General features: G+C 46.9%; 1 protein-coding gene across 1 annotated transcript in view; it reads left to right on the forward strand.

The window, feature by feature from the left end:
- Positions 1–20,787, forward strand: part of LOC116788123 (MAM domain-containing glycosylphosphatidylinositol anchor protein 2) — a 159,874-nt gene that overhangs the window by 98,119 nt on the left and 40,968 nt on the right. The window contains exon 7 of the mRNA XM_032690549.1: positions 9,654–9,802. Coding sequence (XP_032546440.1) covers positions 9,654–9,802 — 149 coding nt within the window. The remainder of the gene's footprint in view (positions 1–9,653; positions 9,803–20,787) is intronic.

Consider the following 20,787-nt stretch of genomic DNA (forward strand, 5'->3'; position numbering starts at 1 on the left):
GTTCCTGCAGTGAGGAATTCCCTGGAAGAGCTGCCTCACCCACCTGCTTTTGGGGGTTATTTATTATTAATGCTTGTGCTTTCTGAGCTTTAGGAACTGCACTGATGTGTCTTTTCAGCTGCTCAGCCAAAACAAACCAGTCCCTGGAAGTCACTTACGGAGAATTAAGGAAAAAGGTCCCTCCCAACCCCAAAAATTCCATGATTTTATGGTTCTGTGGTTACAGGGAGGCTGGAGGTGATGGGGACAATTCAGCTGCAGGGTTGGGAGGAGGAGCAGATCCTGAAGACAGATATTTCCCTTCACAAATGCAAATAAAGCCCAAAGTACCTTCTCTTTCTTCTCGAAAACCCTTCTTAAAATATATCCCCTGTACTAAAGCAGAGCACAGTAATGGGCAGCATTTTTCATAAACTCTGCACGTCCCAGTATTTTATCCGGTTAAATATATTGTTTCCTTTAGGATTTATTCTCTTCCTGCCTTTTAAAGACAGAAAGGGCTGGAGCTGAATTTGCCAAGAGGGGGAAGCATTTGTAAATCTCCGCTTTTATTTGCTTTTTTTTGGATGTTGTTGGTGGTTTTTTTTATCCCCTAAACGTTTATAGCTGCTGTTATAAAGTGAGAGAGACACTCTGATCATCTCTTATACCTTGTCACGAGCAGCTAAAAGTGCATTTGTGCTGCCAGTTTGGAACAGAGACGGCGAAGCTGCTGCACTCAGAGAGCATCAAACACAGGGAAATTAAGGAATTAGATGTGAAGATAAAGGGAACATAAAGAGACAAGGCAGGGAAATGATCCCTTTAATGCTCTGCTGAGGCTGTCACGGCGCTGGGGCTGTGTCTGCACAGCTCCCACTCTTTGCTCCCGTGTTTCCAGCTCCATGTGGGATCTGGAGATGTAAGAATTAGGGAGGAGCCTCGGTGTGCAGTTTATGGGCATTGCTGGATCCGGGCACTGGGTTTGCTCCCATCCCACTTGGAATTTGTGGTGCCTGGCCTTGATTCTGGATGTTCCTTTGGAAACCACGTGCTGGCAACTGGAAGGAAACAATTCTTTAAGTTGTTTTCCTGAGGGATAAAGGACTGAGGGATCTGAGTGATCTTTTGTGCCTGGGTGAGGATTTTCCCTAATAGGGACCAGTTCAGGACCCATTGGAGTGAGGGCATCAATCCCCTTCCTTTCAGGACCTTTTAGATCCCAGCAAAGCTGCTGCACTCCCAGAGCATCAAACACAAGGAAATGAAGGAATTAGATGCGAAGATAAAGGGAACATAAAGAGACAAGGCAGGGAAATGATCCCTTTTAATGCTCTGGATTTGCTCCCATCCCAGTTGGAATTTGTGGTGTCTGACCTTTATTCTGGATGTTCCTTTGGAAACCACGTGCTGGCAACTGGAAGGAAACAATCCTTTAAGTTGTTTTCCTGAGGGATAAAGGACTGAGGGATCTGCTGTGCCTGGGTGAGGATTATTTGGGGATTTTCCCCAACAGGGATCAGTTCAGGACCCATTGGAATGAGGGCATCAATCCCCTTCCCTTCAGGGCCACTCCAGCTTTTAGATCCCAGAACTTGGATGTAGCAGCTGGAATGGCTTTTCTGTTTGTTTGTTTGTTTCTGTTTTGACTTTCCATCTTGATTTTCCCACTATTTTTGACCTTACACTGGTAGAAAACGTTTGGGATGTGCTGCCTGCAGGGATTGGAATGTGCTCAACAGGTGGGAATGACTGGAATGTTCCCCTGGAGAAGAGAAGGCTCCAGGGAGAGCTGAGAGCCCCTTCCAGGACCTAAAGGGGCTCCAGGAGAGCTGGAGAGGGATTTGGGATAAGGGATGGAGGGACAGGACAGAGGGAATGGGTTCCCACTCGAAAAGGGGAGATTGGGAAGGAATTCCTGGCTGGGAGGGCGGTGAGGGGCTGGGATGGAATTCCCAGAGAAGCTGTGGCTGCCCCTGGATCCCTGGAAGTGTCCAAGGCCAGGTTGGAGCAACCCGGAATAGCGGAAGGTGTCCCTGCCCTTGGCAGGGGGTGGGATGGGATGATCCTTAAAATCCCTTCCAACCCAAACCAGTTTGGGATTTTAGGACTATTCCTTGAGATCTGGTATCCCATCTTTCCAAAATCCTATGTCAACCTTTCCTAGAAATTAATAAACAGCAAATTTGAACTGCACTGGCAGAGGACAGGGAAGGGGATTATCCCAAAGCCTGGTATGGGATCCGTGGGTGGGATGAGCCACATTTGGGGGTTATTTGGGGATATTTTGGGGCATTTGGGGATTATTTTGTGGTTCTTTTGGGGCTATTTGGTGGGTATTTTTAGGATGATTTCAGAGTGGTTTTGGGTGTGTTTTGGGGTATTACGGGATGGATTTTGGGGGTATTTGGGGTTATTTTTGTGGGTGTTTTTGAGGTGATTTCAGGGTGTTTTGAGGTGTATTTGAGGGTATTATGGGATTTACTTTGAAGTTATTGTGGGTTATTTTGTGGGTAATTTGGGGTTATTTTGTGGTATTTTGGCGGTACTTCAGTTTTATTTTAGAGATATTTTGGGGGTGATTGCAGAGTATTTGGGGCTTATTATGCACTGTATTTTGGGGTTATTTTGTGGGTATTTTGGGGTGACCTCAGGTTATTTTGGAGTGTATTTTGGGGTATTACTGGATGTATTTTGGGGGGTTACCTTGTTTGTTCCTCCCCTCCTGGGAGCGCAGGTGAATTTGGGAGTTATTTGGGGATATTTTGATGTATTTGGGGATTATTTTGATGTTATTTTGGGGCTATTTGGTGGGTATTTTTGGGGTGATTTCAGGGTGTTTTGGGGTATTACAGGATGGATTTTGGGGGTATTTGGGATAATTTTTGTGGGTATTTTGGGGGTGATTTCAGGGTGTTTTGAGGTGTATTTGTGGGTATTATGGGCTGTACTTTGAGGTTATTGTGGGTTATTTTGTGGGTAATTTGGGGTTATTTTTTGGTATTTTGGCGGTACTTCAGTTTTATTTTAGAGATATTTTTGGGGTGATTGCAGAGTATTTGGGGGTTATTATGCACTGTATTTTGGGGTTATTTTGTGGGTATTTTTGGGGTGACCTCAGGTTATTTTGGGGTGTATTTGGCGGTATTATGGGATGTATTTTAGTGTTATTTTACAAGTATTTTGGGGTTATTTCTGGGGGTGATTTCAGGGTATTTTGGGATGTATTTTGGGGTATTATGAGATGTTTTGGTCTTACCTTGTCCATTCCTCCCCTCCTGGGAGCGTAGGTGGATTTTGGGCTTAATTTGGGGTTATTTTGGGGCTATTTGGTTGGTATTTTTGGGGTGATTTCAGAGTGTTTTGGGGTGTATTTTGAGGTATTATGGGATGTATTTTGTGGTGCTACCTTGTCCATTCCTCCCCTCCTGGGAGTGCAGGTGGATTTGGGGGTTATTTGGCGATATTTTGATGTATTTGGGAGTTATTTTGATGTTATTTTGGGGCTATTTGGTGAATATTTTTGGGGTGATTTCAGAGTGTCCTGGGGTGTGTTTTGGGGTATTATGGGCTGTACTTTGAGGTTATTGTGGGTTATTTTGTGGGTAATTTGGGGTTATTTTGTGGTATTTTGGCGGTACTTCAGTTTTGGTTTAGAGATATTTTTGGAGTGATTTGAGAGTATTTGGGGGTTATTATGCACTGTATTTTGGGGTTATTTTGTGGGTATTTTTGGGGTGACCTCAGGTTATTTTGGGGTGTATTTTGGGGTATTACTGGATGTATTTTGGGGTGTTACCTTGTCTGTTCCTCTCCTCCTGGGAGCACAGGCAGATTTGGGGGCTATTTGGGGATATTTTGATGTATTTGGGGATTATTTTGTGGTTATTTTGGGGCTATTTGGTGGATATTTTTGGGGTGATTTCAGGGTGTTTTGGGGTATTTGTGGGTATTACAGGATGGATTTTGGGGTTATTTTAGAGGTATTTGGGGTTATTTGTGTGGGTATTTTTTGGAGTGATTTCAGGGTGTTTTGGGGTGTATTTTGAGGTATTATGGGGCAGGGTTTGGGGTTATTTTGTGGGTATTTTGTATTATTTTTGTGGGTATTTTTGGGATGATGTCAGGGTATTTCCGGGTATTGTGGGATGTACTTTGAGGTTATTGTGGGTTATTTTTAGGGTATTTTCAGGGTGTTTTGGTGTATTTGGGGGGTATTTTGGGGTTTAATTTAGAGATATTTTTGGAGTGATTTGAGAGTATTTGGGGGTTATTATGCACTGTATTTTGGGGTTATTTTGTTGGTATTTTTGGGGTGACTTCAGGTTATTTTGGGGTGTATTTTGGGATATTATGGGATGTGTTTTAGTGTTATTTTTTGGGTATTTTGGGGTTATTTTGGGGGTGATTTCAGGGTATTTTGGGATGTATTTTGGGGTATTATGAGATGTTTTGGTCTTACCTTGTCCATTCCTCCCCTCCTGGGAGCGTAGGTGGATTTTGAGCTAATTTGGGGTTATTTTGGTGTTATTTTGGAGCTAATTGGTGGGTATTTTGGGGGTGATTTCAGGGTGTTTTGGGGTGTATTTTGGGGTATTAATGGATGTATTTTGGGGGGTTACCTTGTCCATTCCTCCCCTCCTAGGAGCACAAGTGGATTTGAGAGTTATTAGGGGATATTTTGATGTATTTGGGGATATTTTGATGTATTTGGGGATTATTTTGATGTTATTTTGGGGCTATTTGGTGGGTTCTTTTCGGGTGATTTCAGAGTGTTTTGGGGTATTATGAGATGTGGTTGGGGGGTATTTGGGGTTATTTTCGTGGGTATTTTTGGAGAAAGGGGTGCTGGGGTTTTCCTTCCCCCGGTGCCGACCTGAGAAGGGAAATAAGCACAACCCCAACCCATCCCAGTGTGCCCGGGAGGGCCATTAGCCCGACTGATAATTACGGGTTTCATATGCAAATCCATCGAGGTTGATGGAACAGCAGCGCCGAGGTGTAATTGAGCTGGGCTGGGTGGTCTCCGGGAGCATTCCCGGCAGGAATTCCTGCTTTATTTTAGCAGCGTCGTCTTCAAACGCAAACATTTGCTGTGTTTGTGCATTTTTTTGAGCAGCCCAGAGGAGTAAAACCGTGTTTGGTGTCGCCCGTCCCTGTGCTGTTCCCACCCTCCCCCCGTTCTTTATTTCCCACACGCTGCGTGTTCAGGAGGTGCAAGAAATGGGTGTTTTGTCAGTGCTAGAAAGGAAAAACAAACAATTTTCTCCATATCCATCTGTGTCCTGTATCCTCTCCCTGGCAGAGCCCCGAACACCACAGTTCCTCGGGAGGGATGAATTAAGTTAAACTGAAATCGTGGAATGGTTTGGGTTGGAAGGGACCTCAAAGCCCACCCGGTGCCACCCCCTGCCATGGGCAGGGACACCTTCCACCAGCCCAGGTTGCTCCAAGCCCTGTCCAACCTGACCTTGGACAAGTCTTAATAAATCCTGAAGTGCCTCGAAGGCTGTTTTTGCTGCCTGTGCTTAAAAAGGGCAAACGCCACGAGAAAGGGAAATGTCTCCTGTGGGAACAAAGGAAGGGGTTTGCTTTGGAAAGGTGAGGCTGCCGTGGCTGTGGGAAGAAAGGCAGGTGAAGGTAGAGCTGGTGACCCCAAGGGTGCCCAGCTGGGGCACAAGGGATGGCAGCCCCATGTGTCTGAGACATCTCTGCAGGGGAATGTGGGATAACCTTTCCCGAGGGAAGGGCTTGGTTCTGGGCTGCAGGTGGTTCCTCCACATCAGCTGCTGCCTCCCCAAAGCAAGGGGAGCAAAGACAAGTGCCCTGAGCACCCTGGGACAGTGCCCATGGCAGGGGGTGGCACTGGATGGGCTTTAAGGTTCCTTCCAGCCCAAACCATGCTGTGATTCCATGATTTGTGATCTCTTTGTTTCTCTAGTGGAGGATGATTTGCTGGCCAGTGCTGCCTTTGGTTTGGCTATGACAGGGTTGGGTGGTTTGTCTGGAGTCACAAAGTCCCAGGATGGGTCAGGCTGGAAGGGCCCACAGTGTCCCAACTGGTGCCACCTCCCTGCTCCAGCAGGGCCACCCCAGAGCACAGGGATTGTGTCCAGAGGACTCTGGAATATCCCCAGGGAGGAGACTCCCCCCTCTCTGGCCAATCTGCTCAGGGCTGGGTCACTGCCCAGCCAAGAAGTTCTTCCTCCTGTGCAGGTGGCACTTGCTGGGCATCAGTTCCTGCCCGTTCCTGCTGTGCCATTGCTGGGCCCCCCCGAGCAGAGCCTGGGCCATCCTCTGCCCCCTCCCTGCAGGCCCTGCCAGCCCTTGGGGAGGTCCCCTCTGGGTGTCCCCTCTGGAGGCTGAGCAGCCCCAGCTCCCTCAGAGATGCTCCAGGCCCTTCCTCATCTTCATCACCCTCCCCTGGACCTGCTCCAGGAGCTCCATGTCCTTCCTGTCCTGAGGAGCCCCGAGCTGGACAAAGCACCCCAGATCTCTGCCTCCCAGGGCTGAGCAGAGGGGCAGGATCCCCTCCCTGACCCACTGGGAATGTTCCTCCTCATGTCCCCCAGGACCCACCTCTGGCTCATGGACAGCTTGGTGTCACCTCCTGTCAGAGGAAGGGGAGCTGAGTCTTGGTTTTGAGGGAACGTTTCCCAGGATGTGGATTAGGACTTCCACCAGCTTCCCACTTCCTCAGGACCCTGGTGGACCCACCCAGTGGGATGACTCTTGCTGAGGAAATTTTTTTCCCCGAGTGTGGATTAGGACTTCCACCAACTTCCCACTTCCTCAGGACCCAGAGGTGGACACAGCTGTCAGAGCCAGGGCCATGGGGACAGGGGACATCACCCTGCCCGGGCATCTCCCCACGTCCCTCAGGGCTCCCACCCCTCCAAGGGCCACACCCGTTTTCCCTGTGCTCCAAAGCACTTCCCAGCTTTCTCAGGTTTGCAAGGGAAAGTCTTAGCTCTGTGTTGTTGATTTTTCATCATCTCCATTCACACCGGAGCCCTCCTGTGTTCCGAGGGATTTGGGATAATGCTGCTCCTCACGGGCCCTCCTCGCCGCTCCGGAGGCGACCGTGTTGTTCGAGGGCCCACGTTGTGACAAGTGTCTAATTATGGATCCTTTCAGAACCTCCCCCAGAGATGCCATTATGGAGAAAAGGGGAGAGATGATAATTTGCATCCAGCATGAGCTTTTCCTCCATTATTTCCACTGTGCATAAATAAGGAAAACAAATCCGGGCCACCGCTGGGCCTCCTTTCATTTATCTCCCGGCTCAGGTTTTACAGCTGAGCTTCTGCTTTGCTCCTTCCCCTCGGGGTGTTGTTGTTTGCTGCCTCAACAACACCACCTCTGCCCCAGTCCTGGCTGATTGAACCTCCTCTTTCACCAATTGGCAAAAAAACCCTCTTGGCTAAAAGGGGCTTTTCATGCTTTGGAAAGCGAAGCGTGGCTGGAGAGACAAAGGCTTGGTCAACACCCACCATGTTGGTGCCTATTTGTGTGATTTTCCCTTTGTCCCTCTGCATTTTTTATTGTTTTAATGCACTTCCCTCCCCTCTTCTCACTGACTTTCCGAGGGTGAAAATTATCCCACTTTGAGGCCTCTCCATCCATCTCTGTTTACACCTGTGGACAGGGGTAGTTTGGAGGAGAAAAGGCCTAAACACAGTGTTAGTTTTGGCGTCTCAAACCTCAATTAAAGGAGGTGATTAATGAATCCATGTCCCTCTCACAGCTCCATGTGAGCAGGCAAACCATGTTTTCCCACATGTCCTGTGTTATTCAGTCCCTTTCCTAATCATCCCCACTGACAAAACCCCTGGAGAAATGGAAGGATGGAAACATAAGCTTTGGGAGGTGAAAAGATCTTGCTCTGCTTGGATTTTTCTCTAATTGCAAGCCCCTTTCAGACCTTTGCAGGAGGGTAACATGCAAATATTCTGGTTTCTCCTGTTTTGTCTCATTTTTACGTACTTGGAGCGACAAAATGAGTGAAAGCCCGGTTTGGGTTTGCTCCCAAACAGGGACAGGGCAGGATGAGCTTTTTCCATGAAAGATCATGGGTTGGAAAAGATCTTTAAAGGCCATCTAGTCCCTCTGACATAGGCAGGGACATCTTTAATTAGACCAAGTTGCTCCAAGTTCTGTCCATCCTGACCTTGAATGTTCCCAGGGATGAGACACCTCTGGGCAAAGCCTCTTTGTGGGTTGAAGTCAAAATTAATTCAGGCCGTGTTTGGGGGCACCATCCTTGGGGTTTTGCTGTTTCCAAAGGCTGGAAATGCTGGTGAGCCACTCGTGTCCCCACCGTGCCCTGTGAGACGTCCCGTCCCTGCCTTGTACAAACCAGTCTGTTCAGCTGAATAATGCAGGAGAACAGAGGGCACCTCTGGGGGGGTTAACCAGGACAGCCTGGGTGCATTCCAGGTGGGAAGGTGCAGAGGAGAAGATGTGATGAAGGCAGCAGCAGCCGCTGGAAATATCCATCTCCTGCTCCCGGCTCCCGGGTGTCATTCCATATTATCTGTGCCAGCTCCAGCAGCTGTCACAGAGCCTCCCAGAGTCGTGCAGGTCGTTTTGATGTCTCCATTCGAGTCAGCTGGGCATGAAAAAATCAGAGCAGAGGCACCTTGTGTCGCTCCAGCCTTTCCCAGAGGCTCCCTTCAGTTTTCCTCTTCCCTGCCCACACCTGGGCTGCAAATTCCACCGAGGGACTGAATGATAAAGGCAAAGCATCGCCACAAATCCTTTAAAAACACGGATGGAGGTGTTGGGAACGATATAACTTTCCTAAATTTGTAATTAATGGTAGCGGTTGGTGGGTTTCTTTTACCAGACTTGTTGGTTTGATCTTTAAATCACTGAAACTTTGAGTTTCTCTGGACTGGCTTTGATGGGTTTTAGTAGACAAAGCTTGAAGGAGCTGAAGGTTGGATATCTGGGATCTTAAATGTATGGCCCTCCTCCTCTTCCTCCTCTTCCTCCTCTTCCTCCTCTTCCTCCTCTTCCTCCTCTTCCTCCTCTTCCTCCTCTTCCTCCTCTTCCTCCTCTTCCTCCTCTTCCTCCTCTTCCTCCTCCTCCTCCTCTTTCTCCTTCTTCTCCTTCTTCCTCTCCCTCTCCTTTTCCCTTCCCTTTTTTCTGTTCTCTCCTTGGAGTAACCAGAAGATACAGAGGGGATTAACAAAGACATTTCAGCCTGAGGGTTGGAGACTCTCTGTGTGAGGAAGAGTGATAAGAGGACCAAAGAATGGGGAGCAAACTAGCCAATAAAGGATAGAACACTGATTAATGAGGAGAATTGTGGGACTCAGAACCAATAAACATTAATTTCTGTGTTTGCTAAAATGCATAAAAACATCTTGAAAAGACACTTGTGTAGCTGGAACGAATCTCCGGCCAGAACAAAGCAGTGCCTGGCTCACAAAGTTCACAAACACTTCAAAGGTGGGCTTGGAAGGTTTCACTTCTTCCTGATGGTTTTTAGGGGGCAAAGAATTCCCAAATGTGTTTCTGACAGAACGTATTTAACAAAGACTCAAACCACCGGGAGTTGATTTAACGAAAGCTCAGCACACCAGGGGTTGGCTCTCAACCTTTGGCTCCCAAAGTGAGGTTTCCATGATTTTGTTTGTGTCCCTGACCTGTGTCCTTGCCTCCCCCAGGCAAAGCCTACGCCCCCGAGTTCTACTACGACACCTACAACCCCCTGTGGCAGAACAGGCCCCGGGTGTATTCCTACAGCCTGCAGTGGACACAGATGAACCCCAGCGCCGTGGATCGGATCCTCGCCTACCGCCTGGGCATCCGCCAGGTCAGGGGACTGCGTGGGCAGGACGGGCCTTGGGAGGCTGGGGAACTCTGGCAGGGCCTCTGGGCCTTTATTTCATTGTGGTTTATTTTAATTTATTTTAATTTTATTTTATTTTATCTTATTTTATTTTATTTTAATTGAATTTATTTTAATTTTATTTTATTTTATCTTATTTTATTTTAATTGAATTTTAATTTTATTTTATTTTATTTTACTTTATTTAATTTAGTTTATTTTATTTTCTATTCTATTCTGCTCAAGCTTTTCCTTTTCCTTTTCCTTTTCCTTTCCCTTTTCCTTTTCCTTTTCCTTTTCCTTTTCCTTTTCCTTTCCCTTTTCCTTTCCCTTTCCCTTTCCCTTTCCCTTTCCCTTTCCCTTTCCCTTTCCCTTTCCCTTTCCCTTTCCCTTTCCCTTTCCCTTTCCCTTTCCCTTTCCCTTTCCCTTTCCCTTTCCCTTTCCCTTTCCCTTTCCCTTTCCCTTTTCCTTTCCCTTTCCCTTTCCCTTTTCCTTTCCTTTCCCTCCCTTCCCCTCCCCTCCCTTCCCAAACCTTCCCAAATTTTCCCTCCCTTTTCCCTTTCCCTTTTCCCTTTCCCTTTTCCCTTTCCCTTTTCCCTTTCCCTTTTCCCTTTCCCTTTCCCCTTTCCCTTTCCCCTTTTCCCTTTCCCTTCCCTTTCTTATTTTTTCTTTTCCCTTTCCAAACCTTCCCTTCTCTTCTCTCCCCTCCCCAGCCCTGGCACTGATTTGAGTTTCTTTTCCTTTCAATAACCCCCCGACCGATCGATTTAAAAACTGAATATTTGGGGATCAAACACCTGAAATAACAGTTTGTGCAGGGAGGGAGAAATTGGGGATTAAGGCAGACTTTGGAGACGGATATTCTGGCAAAGTTGAGGCAGAAAACAGTTTGTTATCCCGCAGATCTCCTGCCGGGATGAGCTTTGGGAGCTGCAAAACAAACACAGTTTGAGCGTGTTATTTATGCGGAATCGATGTGGGGTCTGTGCTTGTGTGACTTCCCTGGGAGTCCTGGAGCCGACTGGGACAAATCCCGCAAAGGGCTTTGGGACCTGGAGGCTCCTGGCTCTCCTTCCCTCTCCTTCCTTCCTCCTACCTGAATCCCACTCATTTGAAATGAAAATGGGTGATTTTAATCCGTGTTTACGCCACTCTTTGCATGGCTGGGCACAAACAAGGGCTGTGATTCCCCGGCCCCAAGAGGAATTAGGGAATTACGAGGAGAATTCACCCAAGTCAGAGAATATATAATGAAATTAATTGCATTAGGATTTTTTTTTTAGCTGCTTTTTTATTTTTTTTCCCCCCTGCTTAATTTTAATTTAATTTTAATTTAATTTTAATTATCTATTTATATAATTAACTGGAGTTACTTTGCTCTAATTTCCTTGACAACGCTCCATGTCAGGCTCATCAAAATATTCCCCTTTCGTGTCTCTGAGGCCACGTTTCAAACCAGGGGGTGATTTGGAACCCAGTGATCCATTTGGACACACGTTAGTGCAGGAATTCCCCCTGGAAAAAGGACCATAATTAAAATCCTTGTTTTTCTTTACACCCTCCCAGCAGACTGTTTGTGCTGGGTAATTATTTGGCTTGGTATTTTTGACTGGGGTTTGGTGGTTTTTGGGAGCCACAGGATTGGGATGAGCATCTTTTGGGAGTGGCAGAAAGAGGACAGGAGGTTTTCCAGGTGGGAATAGGGTGGAAATAGCTGGAAAAATCAGCTGCTATTATTCTGTGTTTTCCAGGTGGGAATGGAGTTCTGAGCTGGAAAAATCAGCTGCTCTTAATCTTTGTTTTAACCTTTTAATGCCCTGCAAACACTACCAGTGTATTGGGATCTGCTCCTTGTTCCATCCACACCATTCCCTTTCTCTGATCCCTAAATTTCTGTTGGATTAAGGATGCTTAAATCTCTCCCTGACCTGTGCAGTGTTGCTTCTTCAAACAGAATCCAGGTAGCAGGTTTAGAGTTGTTGAATTTCCATGGAATGCCAGATTGGTTTGGGTTGGGAGGGACCTCAAAGCCCATCCAGTGCCAACCCCTGCCATGGTCAGGGACACCTCCCACTATTCCAGGTTGCTCCAACCTGGCCTTGGACACTTCCAGGGATCCAGGGGCAGCCACAGCTTCTCTGGGAATTCTATTCCAGGGCCTCCCCACCCTCCCAGCCAGGAATTCCTTCCCAATATCCCACCTAAACCTCAGCAACCCAGAGGATTTCATGGCTCTGTGGGACCACATCTCTCTTAAACCCTCTTTCTCTGGGGCTTTCCTTGATTTTCTTTACATTCCTGGAACAGGGCTCCCAGATTCCACCTCGGATGAACCACCAGAACATTCCTGTCAGATCCTGCTCCATATCACCTGCTTTGTCACTGGAGTTACAATAAACACCTCTCAGAGGAGGATGGAATGGTGGGAAAGCAGGACACAGGGAAAATTTAGGTTTTTAAGCATTAGTTAAGGAGATTTTAAGGTATTTTAAGCACTGGGTGAGGAGAATTTAAAAGAAACTGTCACAGAAAATGTCAGAAAAGTTATTTGAGAAAAAAGTGGAGCTTGGTTTAATGACATATCAGGGGAGCCAAGAAGGTCAAAGAGGGAGAAGGAAGGTCCTCTCAGGTGAGGAGGGAATCCTGAGGGCAGAGAAGGGTCATTTTCCTGCCTGTGGAGTGAAAATGGAAACAGAGGAAAGGAAATTTGAAGTAACTTGTGAGGAATGTCCTTATTTTAGTACATTTAAGACCTCACCTGATGGGCAAGAATTCTGCAGATGTTCCTTCCATCAGGATCAGGGGGTGGCCATCCCTAACCTCCTGCAAAGGGAGAGATGTTTGTAAGCTCTTTGGAATGGAATTTGCATTGGGAAAAAAATATCCATTTCCCTGTAAAATATCCCTTTCCACGTAAAATATCCCTTTCCACGTAAAATATCCATTTCCATGTAAAATATCTGCACATCAAAAACGTGTATAAATCGTATTCAGAAGCAGCCAAAATAATTCCCCACGTCTGGAGCAGTTCATTTCAGGGCAGGAAGAGAGAGAGAGTTTGAAGTCCACATGTACACTGGAATATTTCTGATGTTGTTCCCCTGAAAGATTTGAATCTATGTTATATTATCTGTCCCAAAGATCTCCCTGTGTGCATTTATTGTGGAAATCTAAAAAAGGGCCTTGCTTTCCTCCTGTTCCATCTGCACCTGTGAATGAGACAGGCAGAGTTTGGTCAAAAAAAAAAAAGGAAATGAGTGTGACATGCAAAGACACGTCTCTTATTGATTCCCCTGGGTTTGGCAAATTGAATTAGAGCAGAAAGGGTGCTGGTTTTACAATTTCCAGTTTGCAGCCTCCTGTGCTCGTCCTTCCCAAGGCTGAGGAATGATTTGCAAAGGAAAGGAAGCTGAGGGTTGGGATGTGAGATTTGGAGCCAAGTCTTTTAATTGCCAGTTAAAAATGGTTCCAGCCTGGGGATGGATGAGGCAAATGTTTACATAGAATTCTGAAAGTTGAATTTCTACTGATTATGTCTTAAGGAATTCAGAGCTATAAAGGTTTAAATCCTGTGGAGCCAGACTGGGAGAGCTGGGGGGGTTCCCCTGGAGAAGAGAAGGCTCCAGGGAGAGCTGAGAGCTCCTTGCAGGGCCTAAAGGGGCTCCAGGAGAGCTGGAGAGGGACTGGGGACAAGAGATGGAGGGACAGCACACAGGGAATGGCTTCAAACTGGAAAAGGGGAGATTTGAGTGGTATATTGGGAAGGAATTCCTGTCTGGGAGGGTGGGAAGGCCCTGGAATAGAATTCCCAGAGAAGCTATGGCTGCCTCTGGATCCCTGGAAGTGTCCAAGGCCAGGTTGGAGCCACCTGGGCTGGTGGAAGGTGTCCCTGCCCATGGAAGTGTTTGGAATAAGATGGGCTTTAAAGGTCCCTTCCATCCCAAACCCTATTCTGGGTGTGTTCCCATTCTCATTTTGGGGACTTTCGGCTGTAATTTCTAGGGATGTGAACAGAACAAATCCCAGGCAGAGCTCTGCCCCTTCCCATTACCACGAGATGTAGACAGTCAATCTAAACTGCTTTTCTTCACAAAAGAAATTTGCAGGCAAAATCTTACATATTCATTTGATCCAAGAAATTATTGCCTGCTGGGACTGCCTGGGTTTGATTTATGTTATGTAAGTGTAAAATCCTGCTATTTCATTACTGATTTATTAAGAGTCTTATTCAGAGGTTTCTTAAAGACACACAAGAATGTCCTAAATGTGATTTCTAACCCCAGTTCTTCACTGGGGTCAGATCTCATGGGGGCAGCAGGCAAAGAGGGTCCTGGGATCATTCTGGGGATCAGAATGGTTTGGGTTGGAAGGGATTTTAAGGATCATCCAGTGCCACCCCCTCCCATGGGCAGGGACACCTTCCAGTAGCCCAGGTTGCTCCAACCTGGCCTTGGACACTTCCAGGGATCCAGGGGCAGCCACAGCTTCTCTGGGAATTCTATTCCAGGGCCTCCCCGCCCTCCCAGACAGGAATTCCTTCCCAATCTCCCATCTCTCCCTGCCCTCTGGCAGTGGGAAGCCATTCCCTGTGTCCTGTCCCTCCATGCCTTGTCCCCAGTCCCTCTCCAGCTCTCCTGGAGCCCCTTTAGGCCCTGCAAGGGGCTCTCAGCTTCCCTGGAACCTTCTCTTCTCCAGGGGAACCCCCCCAGCTCTCCCAGTCTGGCTCCACAGGATTTAAACCTTTATAGCTCTGAATTCCTTAAGACATAATCAGTAGAAATTCAACTTTCAGAATTCTATGTAAACATTTGCCTCATCCATCCCCAGGCTAGAACCATTTTTAACTGGCAATTAAAAGACTTGGCTCCAAATCTCACATCCCAACCCTCAGCTTCCTCCTTTGCAAATCATTCCTCAGCCTTGGTATCCCACCCTAAATCTCCCCTTTTCCAGTGGGAAGCTATTCCCTGTGTCCTTTCCCTCCAGGTCCTTGTCCCAAGTCCCTCTCCACCTTTTTTTTTTCGGTTCCTTCAGGGAGCAACCTGTGGTCAGCCCTCAATAAAGGGGCTGGATAAACACGTGCTCCACTTCCAGCAGCAGCAGAGAGGAGCAGGGAAGGTGGGATGTGTGTCTGCTGAGGGATTTTTCCCCCTGCTGCTCTGCAGTTATCCAATGGATGAGAACAGCAGGAAGCAGGATCAGGATGCTGCTCAGAACTCAGGTTTAAATGAAAAATATGATTGCCTTGAAGTGCTTTCCATTACTCCTTGTTCTTGATACAAAACTGAAATTCAGGTCAGATATGGAAGAGAAATTTTTCCCTAGGAGGGTGGGGAGGCCCTGGAATAGAATTCCCAGAGAAGCTGTGGCTGCCCCTGGATCCCTGGAATTGTTCAAGGCCAAGTTGGAGCAACCTGGGCTAGTGGAAGGTGTCCCTACCTGTGGAAAAGAGTTGGGATAAGATGAGCTTTAAGGTCCCTCCCAAACCCAAACCATTCTATATTTCCATAATTTCATAAATTAAAACCAGACTGTTTAAAAAAAAAAAAGAAATCCATAGATGACAGCAAAGGTTTTCTTGTCAGTGCTGATTTAATAGGATGTCACGGTGCTGTTCAGAAATATTCAAGGATGTGCAAAAATGAAAACTAGAAGAGAAACAGAGGAATAAAACTTTTTTAAAATTTAAGAGCTGCATAAAAATTATGGCCTTTGTCCTCAGGCAGGTGCCTGACAAGTAAGAGTTGTGTGTCTGGTTGTGTAAATACAGGATAAATATAAATTTCAGAGGCCTTTGAGTGTTACAGAAACTTCTTTCTGGTGAAGGATTCGTCCTCCTTAGTGAAGTTATTGAGGAGCATCAATGCCTAAGACTCATAAATAAATTAAATCCAAGTACCCTGTTAAAATATATCAGGATTTGGGGATAAACTTGAGCAGTAGAAATGCATCTTCTTCCATCTCTCCCATTCCAAACCTGTTCTGGGGGTGGTTCTGTTGGGTTCTGTGTCAGCGGGACACATCCAGGCCTTAATTCCAGGGGCTGGAATGAACTTCTTTTCCCTGCATTCCTCTGAGATCACTTTATAAAACCGAAGCAAAGAGGAAGGTGAGAAATATTCACTCCTAGTGGGCCTTGGGAAAGGGAGTTTACCTTGTAAAAATGGAATTCTGTTGGCAATTCCTTAAACCCAGGTGTTTTTGCTCCAAGGTGAGGGATGATGGCGCTGTGCCAGAACATACAATCAGTGTATGTTCAGAACATCCAAAAACATGTTACCAATATTATAAATTGTTGGGACGAGAGTGATTTATTCCCATGGACAAATCTCTCTGTTCTTTTCCTGCTGGGGAATTCTTTATTCCCTGACAGCGCAGATGTTTCCATGGAATCCAAACCACTCTGCCTTTCCCTGAGCCAACGAGCCCCCTGCTGCAGTGCATCTGTGGCTCTGAGCTGATTGAAACCCTCCCATTCCCATTTGGAGGACTTCATTAAACATCCAGTGGCCATTTCCTTCCCCGGTTTTCTTTGGGATTAAAGAAAGGCTCCATTGGAATGGTCAGATCTGACAGCTGGGCTGTTATTTATTGCCAAAACTCTTCCTTAATTAAAAAACAAAGTAAAATCGGAATATTTGCTCTCCTTGGAAATGCATTTTGGCATCATGAGCTCGTCTGGCGGTGTTTTTACCCCCTGATCTGTTCCTGCAGAGCCTCCTGCAGGTTGTTTAAAATGCAGCCTTGTTTTTCCAGCTCATTTCCCAAGACAACCCTCCCTCGCCCCTGGCATTGAGTGAGCAGCAAAGCTCCAGCTAAAAAAAGGCCTGGGGCTTGTCACCCTGATTGCAACCCCTGCCATTAATTTGTCACTCTGGAATGATTTGGGATGAAAAAATATGGCCATTTGTGAACAGCTTTTAGAAATCTCAGGAGAATGAAGTAGTTCAGTGCCCTGCCTGTGGTTGGAGATCAGTTGGAGCTTCGTGGGATGGAGGAGCCACCACTGGAATATGGGATGTGGCTTGGGATGGATGAGTTCTTGATCATGGAAATAGAGTTGTTGGTGTAGGTGTGAAGTGCTTGATTTAAACTGAGGAAATCAATCTTGAGGCCACGTTGCTAATTCTGCCTCTGATAAAAATCAGGTTGTGGCCGTTGCAGATAAACCAGAAACCAAGAAATTTAAGCTTGATGTCACAGAATCCCAGAATCTCCTGAGGTGGAAGGGACCCCCAAGGACCATCCAGTCCAACCCTGAGCCCTGCACAGGCCCAGCCCCAAGAGTCCCCCCCTGTGCCCCAGAGGAGTGTCAGAGTTGCCCAAAGGGTGAACTTGGAATTTGACCCATCACCGAGAAGGAACGAGCAAACTTTCCCTGCCAACTGGCCTTCGTGGGGGTTAATAATTAATAATCCCACCTTTTGTGGGATGAAAAGTGGAAAGCTCTTTTTGGGAGATGTTTGCAGGAGTGAAAAAGCAGGAGAACCTGCCCCGCTGGGATTGGGAACAGCACAGCTCCTCTTTGATCCCACAGACTCTGGTGTATTCAGCTGGGATGCAGCCAGTTTTAAAGGATTCAAGTGGATTCATTGATTTATGTCACATTTTAGCCTTTAAAGGAGCAAAAATTGAGGAAGGTATTGATTTGAATGTGGTGTCACATTCTAGGTTGTGACTGCTCTGAGTCCCCACCTCAGAGAAGTGCACAGTGGGATCCTTCCCAGGAGCAAAATCCTGCATTTTGTGGTCAGTTGTGGAATTATAGAATCATGGAATGGTTTGGGTTGGGAGGGATCTTAAGGCCCATCCAGTGCCACCCCTGCCATGGGTAGGGACACCTTCCACTAGCCCAGGTTGCTCCAACCTGGCCTTGGACACTTCCAGGGATCCAGGGGCAGCCACAGCTTCTCTGGGAATTCTATTCCAGGGCCTCCCCACCCTCCCAGACAGGAATTCCATCCTAATATCTCATCTAAATTTCCCCTCTTTCAGTGGGATCCCATTCTCCCTGGTCCTGTCACCCCAGTTCCTGCTGACCAGTCCCTCTCCAGTTCCTTGGAACCCCTTCAGACCCTGGAAAGTTTTCTGGGATCTCCACACATCCTTCTCTTCTCTCTCTCTGATTTTCTCCACATGACAACCAGAAAACAGGAGTTTTTTGTGCTGCTCAGGTTTCTTTGGTGCTGGAGCAGCACAGATTTCCCTGGAGAGGGGGAGGTGGAAGTGGGATGTTCTGGCAGGGGCTGGGAGCAAAAAATGGGAAATATGGTCAGTGAGAGGTGCAGCCTCCTAGAGAATCATAGAATATCCTGAGCTGGAGGGACCCCCAAGGATCATCAGTCCAGCTCCTGGGCTTATCTTTGAGATCTTGTGAACTCTGGGAGTCGAGGGAGCTGGGGGGCCCTCACCCATCTGTCACTAACAGCAGACTGGCATTTGCTCTTTTGATTGAAGTGGTGGAATGAGGTGCAGTCAAAACCATCAGCAATAAAACCTGCCCATGTGACCCCATCAGAACACCTGTTCTGAATCACAAGTGTCACTCAGGAGACTATGAATCCTCCTGGATGCAGGATTTATGGAAAAGGAGGTGTGGAGCACAGGGAATTTCCATTTCTCAGGGTCACTGCAGCTGTTCATTTGTAACTCTGCTGCTCAGCCTTCGGATGAGGACAACCTTGTGTGTCTTTCCTCGTGGAGAAATGCCTGGATTTGGTCACCCTGTGCTTCCTTCTGAAGGTACTGAGCTCTGCCAAGACATTGTCTGCTCCTAAGGAACGTGTTTCCATCTCATTAATAGCCCTCTGAAGAATAATCTGACAGTGATTTATTCCAGCTTTGGCTTTGGCTTTGAAATGAGTGACCCAATTCTTCCCATGGTTTTGCATTTCAAACCATCCTTGTGGGTGTTCCCTGGTCAGCCTTTGGAGACTCCAACGCTCCAGGAGCTGCTTTCATTAAACATTCCATCACAGAATCATTTAGGTTGGAAAAACCCTCTAAGATCATCCAGTCCCACCGTTCCCCCAGCGCTACCAAACCCACCACTGCCCCGTGTCCCCAAGTGTCACATCCACGTGTTTTTGAACTCTTCCAGGATGACAATTCCACCTCTTCCCTGGGCACCTTGTTCCAATGGTATGTTTTCAAAACCCTTATGACCCTCAAAGTGTTCCTACACTCCTGAAAGTTTATCCACCCGGGACAAACCCACTTTTTGGACCTGCCCTTCAAGCTCTTCCCTCGCTGGAAGCCGTGAACATCTTTGTGCTTTCCCACAGCAGCTCCCAGGTGGGAGGAGCAGTGGCTTTCCCTGGAGATGCAGGGGCAGCTCCACACCTGCAGCTGCTCCAACCAGCTCTGGTGCCCTCATGGAGGTGTTTCCTTCCCATAGTTTGTCTTCCACCAAAGCCACGCTCGGCTTTATTTCTAATAAGCGATCCCAGCGATTCCCGTGTGGCAGCAGCCTGGAGTGGGGGCCTCCAGCCTGTAAAGTGAATTTTCTCTCCGTACCATAAAGGATAAAGTGAGTGGGGATAAATTTTATTGCCTTTCTGATTAAAGAATCACAGAATCACAGGATGGTTTGGGTTGGAAGGGATCTTTAAAGCCCATCTAGTGCCACCCCCTGTCATGGGCAGGGACACCTTCCACTAGCCCAGGTTGCTCCAGCCTGGCCTTGGACACTTCCAGGGATCCAGGGGCAGCCACAACTTCTCTGGGAAACCCATTTCAGTCCTTCATTACCCTGCCATCCAGGAATTCCTTCCCAATCTCCCATCTCTCCCTGCCCTCTGGCAGTGGGAAGCCATTCCCCCTTTACAGTCCCTCCAGGCCCTCTTTGCCCCCACCTTTAAATTTGCTAAAAGCAAACAAACCACAACAACCTTCCAGCTCTGAAATATCCGAAATGACCTGAATATCCAGCTCTGAAATATCCTAAATGACCATTTACTTAACAAATGGACTGAAGTGCTCTAATACACAACTTCCAAGATGTTTTTATCATCCTCCATTTGTGTGGAGAAACAGAGGGCAGTGTGTTTTATCTTCCAGTTCACCAGGTTTTAGCAGATATTTGTGTTCTATTTGGATTTTGCTCTCAAAAAGGGATCCCTTTCTCTAGGTTAACATTTTCTCTCTGCCTTGAAAACCTGAGCTGTTTTATGTGTTTAAAGAGGACTTAATTGTTGGATCTTTCTCATGGCAACTTTCCCTGAAGTGTTACTGTCTCTTTCCTCTTTAAATACCAGACAGTAAATTTGGATCATGGACAGATGTTCCTGTTCTGAATCACTCATCTGTCAATTTGTAGCCCATAAAAACTGTTTCTATAACATTCTTCATCTTTGGACTCAAAGTTCCTAATTACTAAAGGCTTTTTAGGGGATTTTTAGGGTTTTTTTTTAAAAAGGGTGGGAAAAAGGGAATTTATTTTTTTTATGTGTGGTTTTCTTTGTATCACAGAAAGCCAATTACACAACATGGTAAATACAAAATAATGTAATTAATGGTAGGAACAAATACAGGAGGATTGTTAATTTAATGCTGCAAGAAAAAAAGTCAATTACATGCCTGGGATTGTTCTGATGGATTAGGAATTGGCTAATTGAGAAAGATTATGCCCATTGTTGAATGGGTTTTAGACTGTTTTCCAGGCAGAAAAGAAGGGAAGAGGTTTAACATGCAGCTGCCAAACCACAGAATCATGGAATATCCGGAGTTGGAATCCCACAGGGACCATCCAGTCCAACCCCTGGCCCTGCCCAGGACACCCCAACAATCCTTCCCTGTCCCTCAGAGAGTCCCCAAGTCCCACATGTCCCCAAATGCCACATCCACAGGGCTTTTAAATCCCACCAGGGATGAGGACTCCACCCCTGCCCCGGGCAGCCCCTCCCAGTGCTTTCCAACCCTTTCTGTGAACAAATATTTCCTAATATCCAACCTAACCCTCCCCTGGCACA

The sequence above is a fragment of the Chiroxiphia lanceolata genome, chromosome 6, assembly GCF_009829145.1.
Source record: "Chiroxiphia lanceolata isolate bChiLan1 chromosome 6, bChiLan1.pri, whole genome shotgun sequence".
NCBI lineage: Eukaryota > Metazoa > Chordata > Aves > Passeriformes > Pipridae > Chiroxiphia > Chiroxiphia lanceolata.